This window comes from Myxocyprinus asiaticus, chromosome 14, assembly GCF_019703515.2.
Source record: "Myxocyprinus asiaticus isolate MX2 ecotype Aquarium Trade chromosome 14, UBuf_Myxa_2, whole genome shotgun sequence".
Classification (NCBI taxonomy): Eukaryota; Metazoa; Chordata; class Actinopteri; order Cypriniformes; family Catostomidae; genus Myxocyprinus; species Myxocyprinus asiaticus.
In genome coordinates, this window is record NC_059357.1 from 9,897,730 (window position 1) to 9,909,772 (window position 12,043).

Sequence of the window (12,043 nt, forward strand, 5' to 3'; positions counted from 1 at the left end):
CCCCCACAATCCCGCGCGCAGATCCGCTTTCCCTTGCTAGAGAGTTAAGATGGCGGATCGGCGGCGACGGAGACGGCGCGCCTCTCAGGACAGCGAGGAGGAGGACGAGTCCGCCTCGGGCTCCGAGAGCGGGAGAGCCTCTTCGGCCAGCAGGAAGCCTCGCGGAAGAGATCCCGAGCCGGTGGAATTGCCAGCGGCGCGCGAGGTCGTTAAAAGGGACGATGAATCGGAGTGTGTGAGTGTGTGGCTATAAATCTGCTTTTATAATCGGGGCCGATATGCATGTGTGCGGTTTATAATGATTCAAGAAGATCTAGTAAGTGAGTTAGTTGCTTTTTAAACGCTTTAATATGCGATACAACCGTAGAAGTGTGAGTATTTCGGCTACAAGCCTTGAGACAGATGTTCAAGTACAGATTCCTCCAACAACTGCCCAAAACAGGCGCCTTTTTTCTAGTTATTATGCATACAGATACAATCCCACGTCTATCTGTGGTGTTGAATGTATATTAATGCGTTGTTTTGTTTTTTTGACCTTACATCATCTAACTCAGTGGTTGTTCATCCTGGACCTGGAGCCCCCCCACCAGCTCTGCACATTATAAATGTCTCCTTGATCTAACACACCTGGTTTAACTCATCAGCTCAGTATTAGAGTCTCCATGACCTGAATTGGGTGTGTCAGATCCCTGAGACCCTAAAAATGCAGTGCTTGTGGGGGTCTGCAGGACCAAGATTGAAAAACGTTGATCTAACGAGAAGGAAATTGTTGTTATTGAGTGTGTTTGAAGTCACCGCTCTATTTAGGTGAGCTTCTTGTGGGACTAGTCGGTGTAGAATCCCTGATTCCACACTTAAGTCACCCAGACGACTATTTGATGTGTGTGTTTACATCTGGAACACATTTTATTTGCATTGTTTGCTCATCTGCAATACATCTATAAGACGTACGTCAATAAGGATGACTCTGATGTCAGTAAGACATTTAGCAGATGTCTTTGAGATGTTTATGATTTACAGTGTATGTAAATCTGATATTTTTCAGGTGTTTAGCAGATGTTAATTACAATGCAATGTTTTCCAAGATCTAAAACTGACAATTCATAGACTAACTGTGTTGGTTTATACCTCTGGTTGGCTTACAACTGTTATATAACCCTTAGATTTAATATTTGAGTGGTTAATGGAAGACATTAAAGATACTGATTGTCAAAACTGGTGTCCACTGAGGTGACTATTAATGTGTCAGTCTGCAATGGGAAGGTATACTGACCATTAAGATGAAGTTTGAACAGCATACAGTGTGGCAAACTCTTAAGGGTGATACGGAGATCTGTTTAACAGGTTTTATTAAGGTTAATCTATTGTGCAGAATTCCGATTTTCCCCCAGATCAGTGCAGAACATGGTGAAAGAAAGTAGATATTAGGCTATGTTGATTGATTGTAGATGTTTAGCAATCTGTTTTTTTTTTTCTGATCTCCCCTGCTCTTTAGGAAAGTGAAGATGGCGTAGGTGAAGGTATGTATTTCATCTCTGTCCATTTAAATAGTAATGAACTGTCACTCTTGAGACATCCAATTCTTAGCTGCATGTTATTGGTTTTGCTAATGGGATGATAATTGCATTAAAGGCTGATTTGTGGTGTTTCTTTCTTCAGCAGTGCTATCAGACTATGACAGTGCTGATCTGGAGGAGAATGGATCGCACACTGAGGTAAGTCTCTTTGGCAACGCCGTTTAGGGGACTTGATTGGAAATCAATCGGTGCTGTGGAAGACAGTGCTCTGCTGAATTCATACGGATCCAGAGGGGGCTGCAAAACTGCTTGGTGGTAGGAAGTAAAATGTATCCAATGCAGTCTACAGATGAGATCTGTGCTGTGCTCAGTCATCGTCAGTGCTTGGGTTGGAACATGTAAGATTAGCTCTACCTATATGTACAATTTTGGCTTTGATAGTGCGATTGAAAGAAAATGTTGTTGTTTTAAACCTGTAACTAGAAATTGAGGTGTTTTGGCTACTCCACGCTTAAAGGGATAGTTCAACCAAAAACGAAAAATTCTTTCATCTGCTTTCTTCTGCAGAACACAATCGAAGATTTTTAGAAGAATATCTCTGCTCTGTAGGTCCTCACAATGCAATTGAACAGTTACCAAAATGTTGAAGCTCCAAAAAGCATATAAAGGCAGCATGAAAGTAATACATAAGACTCCAGTGGTTAAATCCATATCTTCAGAAATTATATGAGAAGTGTGGGTAAGAAACAGATTAATATTTAAGTCCTTTTTACCATAAATCTTCACTTTCACTGTCTTTTGTGTTTGGCGATTCACATTCTTTCTGCATATCGCCACCTACTGGGCAGAGAGGAGAATTTTGTAGTTAAAAAAAAAGACTTAAGTATTGATCTGTTTTGCCCACACTTATTTAGCTTGTGAAGATATGGATTTAACCAGTGAAGTCTTATGCATTACTTTTATGCTGTTTTATATGCTTTTTGGACCTTCAAAGTTCTGGCCACCATTCACTTGCATTGTATGGACCTACGGAGCTGAGATGTTTTTCTAAAAATCTTCACTTCTGTTCAGCAGAAGAAAGTCATACACATCTGTATGGCAAAAGAAATAACCTGATAACGTGTGACAGGTCATGTAAACACCTTGTTTGTAAACAGCGTTGTTTTCTCAGTGAAATGTCATAAACTGTTTAAATGAAACCCAGCACAACTACATTTTTCCACGTTACCCTGCATGTAAACACCACCGTTCTTGCAGCTTATTCAGTATGTGCATGTCTGTTTACATTTTGGCGTCAACTGGATGGAAACCAGGCGACTTCAGAAACTCATGTTACCACGACTTCATGCGTTGTCGGATTTGTATAATGAGCTGATTTTTGACATTGTAAAAGCACCCATTGTTGACATGACAGAAATAATGATTGAGAAAGAAAAACCTTGTCATCTGATCCTCCAATTCAATTCTAAGAATTGAAGGTGTTTAACTGAAATTCACTTTTTTGTGCCAGTCTCCTGTGGCATTATGAGTACTGCCAATGCTAAAACCCATGCTGTTAGTGCATCTGTAGTCCTTGTCTAATTTTAGTGGGCATGATATGAATCGCCATCCAGACTTTTTCTTGTTGTCTTATGCAAGATGCATTTTGATGATTGTCATCAGGTAATTTAGGCATATTAGAAAGCACGGAGTTTGTGAAGCCTCGAGTTGGTTGGTTTTGAGGTAGTGGCCCCTGAAGAGTCTGTTGGTCTCGGCTCATCTGGTTTATTCTTTGCCGTATTGGCTGCTGATTTTCCGCTTTGTTTGGTGTACTAGCAACCCTTTCTACTCCATCTCTACAGTCTTGAGGTATGTAAAGCTGGCTTTAATTAACCGTAGACGAGCACAATCCCCTCTGTTTCAAAATGTTGTATGCAGATTAAGGAGATCCAGACTGTGACAGCCAGTTTATAATAATGCTTTTTATGAATGCAATCAGATGATACATCGATTACAAATGGATTTTTATTAGGGGTGGGTAAAATATTAATTTTCTGATACATTGCAATCTTCGTTTGATTGATCTTGATAAAATCCCAAGATCAATCTTTTACTCTATGTGCAGCCCTCCACTACAACCAAAGGAAATCACTCTCACTTGCAGCTAAATTTCACGCAATGAGACTAAAATGTATATTGGCAACTGGCTGGTAAATGTTTAGATTTCACTGCCTGTTGAGAGTAAAAGTTGTTCTGTGTAGTGTGTGTGTCCAAAGACAAGAACCACGTGACCCATTTGTCATTGAATAATGTTTCTGTTAATACCCTTTCTGTTCTTTATAGTCAGTTGTTGATGAAAAACAATAAAAAATAAACATTTAATTGTAATCACACATGGCGCAGATGAGAGAAAGCCATTCAAGCCTCTCCCGTTAATATGCGCTCCTTTACAGATGCTCTTTACAGAAATGCTGGTTTTCTTAAAGAGACAGTACCGTTTTTAAGCACGTGTTCAACAAATCATTGTCAATGACTGTAAATAGTACAAATTATGCAATTAAACAAAACACATGTAACAAATTATATATGCAGTATAATATATTTATTGATTTAGTTCCTGGATTTGTTCATTTTTAAAAAGCTAAAATGTGACATGATGTTAAACTAATAAAATATAATTGGTAAAATAAATCTTTTTTTGTAATGTACCTTATTAGAAGGTCCCCTTTATAGTTAACAGCATTAGCAGGGAGAGAGTTTCTTTCATATGTAAGCAAAAGGGACATTATAACTGAAGTATACCCATATGAATCGATATTGAATCGAATTGAGAGCTTGTTAATCGGTATTGAATCAGGAAATTTATATCAATACCCAGCCCTCATTATTATTATTATTATTATGATAAAGATTTATATTTTGGATTGGAAGATGTTTAATTGTCATTTTTGTGGCACTAAACAGAAATGCATTTTGTTTTGAGTGGCCTGACTTTACATAGCAATATTGACTCAACCAATGGTGTGACAATTGGTTTATCTGGCCAATGGCAGGTGGGAGCTTTGAAAGCAGTCATTAATATTGCAATTCCGTTTGGTGATGCAAGCGGCGCAGAAATTGCACCCTTCGTAATAAGTTGTGCTGTTGGTCTTGTTAATGTTTTATTGCTTAATTGCATGTATGCAATGAAACCCCATTCCTTTTCTAGAAATTGTGTATATTTTACTTCATCATAAGAGTGAATAATCTCCTTCAATTTGAATAGATGCTACGCGAGCTAGGCCTTTAGTATATGTGGTTTGCCGTCTGTATGTTTTAGGGAGGAGATGATGAAGAGGAGGGTGAGCATTTCAGTGATGAAGAGGCCTCACGTCCTGCAGCAGAACAGAAACCCGCCGCAGATGCCCCAACAGAAGAGGTAGAGCAGGAAGAGAGAGATGGAAAGATGAAGGATGTTAAAACGGACGAGAAGGGCAATCTGGCTGGGGAGCGTCAGAGTGGAGACGGACAGGTATGAAAGAACAGATAGCAGCTCTAGGATCGAAGATTATTTCTCACATACATGAAGTCTTTTCCTAGACTAAATTGCTGTCAGGATCAGTTTGTGTAAAGAATAAAATGTAAACATTCTTTTGCTAGAATATTTGAATGAATGCATGCAATTAAAACATACCTTTGACACATTTAATAGAAATTGACGGTTTTCCACAGCATAGATTAAGACTACTCTCAGTAATTTTGCCATTGGTATTCTTAATTGTAAATCCTTTTTAGACTGAAACTAAGCTTGAGACCTGCCCTAAATGTTTACAGGAAAGCACAGAAGACCCTGAGAACAAATCTGCCAGTAAAGGGGGCCAGAAGTTGGATGATGATGAGGACAGAAAGAATCCAGCCTACATCCCCCGAAAAGGCCTTTTCTTTGAGCATGACGTGAGAGGCCAGGCTCAAGAAGAGGAGAGGTAAGATTTTTGTTTTATAGTTTTTGGGAAAAATCATAAATTTTAACTGCTGTTAATTTGATTCACAAATAACTTGACTAATCAAATGATTCCAACAGGATCCTTATGCAGGTAAATTTTCCATTTGGCCCGTGAATTTCACAGTGTCATGCCATTCTAGCGGGTGCTTGTAAAATAATGTAACATGTTCCAGTTTTGTCCTCAAGGGTGCTCTGTAGGCCTACAATCAGTAATGTTGCAAGTGTTTACTTAGAACTAGACCTGTCGATTATTATATAATCGTCTGTTCACGATTATTTGATCTAACCACGGTTATTTGAGATAACTGTGATTATTGTGCACTTCAAATTCCAATCACATTTAATACACAAATAAGGGAATTTTTAAGCAAATATATAGGCTAAATGTTGTCAACGGTGCATTTGTGTGACGTTCAGTTGATCTTCGGGCATCACCGAGCCGCACCGCGGATATCAACCAGCAGCTCCTGTCTGGAAGACTGCGTCAACTGCTTCTCAAGCGCTCTGATGTGTGAGCCGTCAGCAGAGGCTCACGCCAAACTCCCACGAAAAAATAATCGAACAAATATAAACATTGATAGTGAAAGCAAAGTGCTCCGGCTTTAATTTAAAGGATCGTGTAATGGCAAATGTTTCTGGTCATTGTGAGTTCACATAAGCAGTGTTAATGATGCAGTGACACAGAGGAGGAGACGCACGCTTACTCTGTTTCTGTGGTGTGATCAAATAATGAAACTAAATCTCAAGGTTTTGCATCATGACAAATCAGGGCTAGTGGGTTTAATCAAAGACCAATAAATAATGTGTGAAAGTGAAGAAATTAGGACAGCAATATTTTACTATTGCAAAATATAATATAAATATAAAAACAAAATATATGTTTTATATTTTATTAAAAATATAGCCTATAATATCAAATTCAGGAGTTCCAAAACAACAGTTTAAATGTAAAACTGACCAAAACCAAAGTTTGACAATTAATTGTCAGCCAAATTTCATAATCGTGACAGCCCTACATGGCTCTCATTAGCTAGTACCACTGCTCATCGATAGTCTCAGTTAGCTGTAAACCTAGAAGCAAGATAATGGCAATGTTCAGCAGCGTTCATGCCATCGGGTTGAAGGGAAGACTATTTTCGGATTTCAGGTGGATGTGTGAGTAAGTTTTAATAACCCACCACCAAATATACAAATTCTCTAGTGATGATTGCATTATAATACAGGACCCGAATGATTTTCATGACGTTCGGTTTCTTTAACAGTTCTTAAACATGCCGCCTTCTGGCGATGCAGACAGAAAACCTGTACTATCATTGAGCGCCGCAGCAACCCTCACTGCTGTGTATCTTCAGCGAGAGACATAAAGCTCTACCACAGTAGACCAATTTTCAATCAAATGACTCCTTTCAGCCGGTTCTTTTGAATCTACAGCACGAGACACAACACTACACAACAGCGTAGTCTGATTCCCAAAGAGAGGATTATTTTGAGCTAGTGAATCAACTACAGCACTGTCAGTGTTGTCCAATTCTCAAATGAATGACTCTCTGAGCCAGCTCTTTTGAATGAATCCAAGATTTCATTGGAGCTGACTGAATTAACTCACTCTAAATAAACCAAAAACTGTTAGTGTGTTGTGTACTTAAGGCTCATGAGAGTTACTTACTGGTTGTTCATATGACAACATGTAGTTTAAAATACAAATTTAGTTTTGTTGTAATAAGGAAATAATCTGAAAAATATTCTATATGGACTATCTGGCATTAAATATTTCATAAATGATCAAATAAAACAATACAATTCTTTAAAGCAGTTTAATTTTAAATATGTTTACAGTATTGTTTATTTGTCCCTCATGTCTGTAAAATTCACTTGTAAAATGCAATAATTATTATTTTTTTTTTAATTGTCCAGTAAGAAATTGGACTGGCTGATAATTTTCTTTTCATCTACCAACCATCTTGGCTGGTGGACTAAAGAATAAATTTCTGACCCTGGATCCCAATTGAGTTTCAAGTGTTGAATAACATGACTCAATGCTGTGGATGAGAATTTTCACTTTGGTGTCTCTTCCTCCTCCTCCTCCTCCTCCTCCTCTCTCTCGATCCATCTGTTATCAGGCCTAAAGGCAGACACAGGAAGTTGTGGAAGGATGAGGGCCGCTGGGAACACGACAAGTTCCGTGAAGAGGAGCAGGCGCCAAAATCACGTGAAGAACTGATCTCTTTTTACGGTTATGACATCCGCAATGGCTCGGGTCCAAGTGAGGGACGATCGTACAGGACCCGAAAACCAAGGTTAGGTGGTTTCGCTTTATGTGCCATATCTTTTTCTCTCTCATCAGTTTGATAGTGGGTAATATAGGTAGAATACTGTTTAAAAGGGGTGTAACGGTTCAAATTTCTCACGGGTTCGGTATGGTTCAATATTTGCTATGTTCAGAAAAAAATATTACTGCAAAATCCAAAGAATAATCTATTTGGTAAACACTTAACAGGTTTTCCCTTAACAAAAATCATGGTTTTACAACAGTTACTATAGTTTAATCATGGTATTTGTAGTAAAACCATAGGAACCACAAAATCAACATGGTTACTGTCATGGTTACAGTATATAGTAAAACTTACTGACAGCTTTGCCAATAGATAAACTATTTCTGATTTATTGTTTTTATGAATTGATGAAAGATTATAAAATAGAAGAATCAATTTCAGCAGTTTAGCATCTCCCTTGCTGTCAATATGGAAGCCCTAAACCGCAAGGTGAAAAAAAAAAATATTACTAGGTGAAATTTTTTGGGCTTTTTTTTTTTTCTTAATTTTTTTTCTCTCTGAATGTAAAAACAAAAACAAAAAAAATTTAACTGAGAAAAAAAAATTCAGAACAATTCAAACTTTTGTGACATTCAATACTATTTCAGTGTTTTTCAGTTATAAATATCTCCAAGCTTTGTATGATGTTTAATGTTATTCATGAATGCTATAAAATGTTAACAGTATATTTTCTGAGATGTGCACAAATTCCCTCACAATTTTAATGAAGCTAGACGGAGATCTTTGACCATTGTGCCGCATCTCGCCGTTTTTCTCCGTCTTGTGCAAGAGCGGCATGTTTTTACGACATCCGTCATAATTCAAGATGCTGCCCATCATATTGACGTAAAAAAACAAGCATGAAACTCTGCTTAATTCTGATGGTAGGCTACAGTATAAGTTCGGGGGTTAGATCAGCTATCACTCACACCAAATAATTTGCAAGTGCAAATAGGGGTCCACCGATCTAAATCAGCCGATCTTAGTCTTAAATCTATAATCGGCCATTCATGGCTAGATTCAGGGCCAATCTTTTTTGGCAGCACGCAGGGAATCTAACATGCACTGCTACTCTAATGAAATGAGCGCTTTCTCAGCCCTTGAAGCGTGACAGTCTGGCCTCTAGAGGGTGATTTGTTGACAATTCTAAGCATTCACAAATTTAAACTTTCAGACATGCTGTAATTTACATGAATGTTTTTTTATTTTATTTACATTTTGTAAAAATGTGTAAATTACGTGTATGAATTGAGTTGCCCATTTTCTAGAGTTATTACGGTAGTAATTCTGACTGCTGTAGTAAGCACAGAGAGGATAAAATACTGCTAATTGGTATAAAAACGAATTAAACGACGAATAAACGTGCTAATACAAATGAGTATACATGATGTAACGTGAGTTGTGACAGCCAGACGGTGTGTGGAGTGATAAGAATATTTAAGCGATCATGAGCCCTTTCAGCTTCACTCCCTTCAACATGCACACTCTCTGTCTCATCAGTCACTCATCCCAGTACTATTTTGTGAGGATCCCAATTCATATCAGATTAATGCTGGTGCAATACCACAAATAACAGAAATAAGAGTTTGACCTCCAATAACAGCACAGTGTCTTCACACATTTGCTTAATAATTAGTGATTTGTTACAACAAAATGCCAAAGACAGTACACAAATCATAGATATTAATGATTTCTCACTGAAGCAGGTTTGGAGCTTGTAATGGATCTATCTTATTTTCGAATGCATCTCTGTGTGTGATCCTTTCATGGTTTTTCTGGTTGCCTGTATGTCGAAATAATCGTTGTTGGTGACAACAGAACTATTAATAACTTTTCAATACAAATACATGTTAGCAATTCGCATTTAATGTAATGTTGGTAACACTTTAGTCAACATTTAATGCATTAAGTATCATGTACTAACAATTTTACAGCGTTTATTAATCATAGTTAATGTTAGTATATAAAAATAAAATTGTTCATTGTTGGCATGTTAGTAGTGCATAATGTTAACTAATACAAATTTGGATTTTAAATGTGTTAGTATATTCTGTAACATTAAATTCATTAGTTCATGTTAACTAATGTTAACAAATGGAACCTTATTGTAATACTGTTTGGGGCATAAATATAACTGCAGCATAGGGCTTGGCAATTCAATGATCTCTATTGCAATAAAAAAAATCCACAATATCGATGATACGCTTTTGAGTAATTTTTGATATTTAGCATGTGTTCTACATCTAGACGATCAGGTGCGTGTCGCTAAAAACCCAAGTAGTTTGGATTTCTCAGACTGTATGAAGATGCTAACGTAAGCTGTCTTGCTAATGATTCGCTACACCAGTCACCGCGGTCTGGATTGAATCAATCGGGGTCCTGACCCGGACCTCATTGACTGGCGCAAGACAACATGATGATGGTTGTGCACTTTCATCGTCTCTAGTGAGCAGCGTGACAAAACAACAGTGCTGTGAACACCAGATCTGATCTTTCTGCACTGTATTCTTGAATGTTTTCTCTAGCACCGAACACGCTACATTTATGCCCCGTCCTGCTCTGCACGCATTGCCTCATTTCCCCGCATGTGAGTAGACATGAGGCGCCGCATAAGTTAACGAGGTTCGCCATTAGACCATAACGTTTTTCCTTCTAAATTTAGTTTTATTAATCAGCATGCTACGAGCCTTTAAACAAACAGATTTCTGTTCTAATTTTGTGAAATTAATCAGATGTCATCATCTCTGGCATGGATGACAAGGAAAGACAATAAAATTACTAGTTTGTAGCCTAGTCTTTCTCACTTTAATGAAAGTATAAAAATGGTCCATTCAGACTTTTACATTTTCTACATTTTCTCTCAGGGGATACCCCTGAACCCCCATACAGTATCATTCCTCAGTCACAAGGGCTTCTACTGTATGCCCCCATACTTGGGTATCAGAATGTAACAAAATATAAAAATAATATGCTTCAAGATGGACCGATGATCTTTTAACATTCACATCCAACTTTACTGGATAAACTCTATAATATTAAATTGATAAACTCTCTGGGCCCCCAGTGCAGTTTTGTATACACTATTTTGACTATTTAGGATTTTTTTTTTCTACTTCTGCCAACTTGGAAATTCAAAAGAACGTGCAGTGTACAAATGTGAATGTATATCGTGATAAATATCGATATCGAATTATATGAAAAAGCATATAACATGCAAAAATGTGACAAACAAATGTTGGTCCACCACTAATGTCTACATGCATTGCAGACATGCTGGTTCACCCAGTCGAGAGCCAAGGTGCCACCGTGACGGTGAAAAGTCTATTCGTTCCACATGGCAAGGCCCGCCTTCTGGCCACCGCAATACTCCACCGTCTGTTTCCCTAAAGTCCGGCCCTCCCCCTGCTCCCTCTGCAGCACCTAAACCCACTGGAAGACCCTCAACTCAGCCTCCCCAACGCAGTTTCCAGGGCAGCCGAGCACCTTTGGCCCCTCACAGGACAGAGGGTCGAGGACACCCAAAGCCCGGCTTGGACGGCCCACCACCTCGGGGTGTTCGATTGCAGCCTGTGGAGGGTGAGAGAGTTCCGAGGCTAAGGGGCCGCGGCTCTCATGTTGACCGCAGCCCAGACATGCTGGTGGAAGACATCCGCAGTGAGGAAGAGGAAGAAGGTGAGATTCCAACAGCAACAACTACATACACCGCTCACCACTACAAGGCTGAGAGAGAGAGGGTTTCATCACCACGGAAACAAGAGCCAGGCCCAACGTTGGAAGGAGGTAGTGCAGCCAGGCAGGTGCGAGAATCGTCTCCACTTCAGGAGAGACCTGTGGAGAAGAAATCGTACTCGCTTGCACGGAGGGCAACACGAACCCGGCCGTCTGACCTTGCTAAGCAGGCATCATTAGATGACTCTTCGCCCACTGTGCAGCAAGCCCCCACAGCAGTGAAGAGCGAATCGTGGCGGGAGCAGGGTGATGCAGGCACGCAAGGTGGACTGACGGGGCTTGATCAGGACCTCGCCCGCCTCAGCCTAGCGGGGCAGAACTGGTCCCAGAACCCGCCCTCTTACCTGCAGGCTGAGATGAGGGGTAAGTAATATTTCAATATTTCAGTTGGAACTAAACTCTGTAGGGAAATGGCTCTACAGGAGCAGGAATATGAAACCCTTTTGTCCCTTGCAGGCATCCGTAGTTCCATGCACATGGGAGGAGGCCCCCCACAGTATGGAAATATGGAGGATATGGTGAGT

At 39.3% G+C, this 12,043-nt stretch overlaps 1 protein-coding gene across 3 annotated transcripts in view; it reads left to right on the plus strand.

Moving 5' to 3' along the window:
- LOC127451769 (protein CASC3-like) overlaps positions 1 to 12,043 on the plus strand; it is a 32,637-nt gene continuing 20,594 nt past the window's right edge. Inside the window, exons 1-8 of one of the 3 annotated variants that reach the window (XM_051716698.1) lie at positions 1 to 235; positions 1,496 to 1,520; positions 1,663 to 1,715; positions 4,816 to 5,007; positions 5,310 to 5,458; positions 7,599 to 7,775; positions 11,059 to 11,882; positions 11,976 to 12,037. In XM_051716698.1, the coding sequence (XP_051572658.1) occupies positions 50 to 235; positions 1,496 to 1,520; positions 1,663 to 1,715; positions 4,816 to 5,007; positions 5,310 to 5,458; positions 7,599 to 7,775; positions 11,059 to 11,882; positions 11,976 to 12,037 (1,668 nt within the window). In that variant the 5' untranslated portion in view covers positions 1 to 49. Of the gene's footprint in view, positions 236 to 1,495; positions 1,521 to 1,659; positions 1,716 to 3,113; positions 3,366 to 4,815; positions 5,008 to 5,309; positions 5,459 to 7,598; positions 7,776 to 11,058; positions 11,883 to 11,975; positions 12,038 to 12,043 lie in introns of those variants that run through there. The other 2 variants (XM_051716697.1, XM_051716699.1) reach the window with 2 other exon arrangements.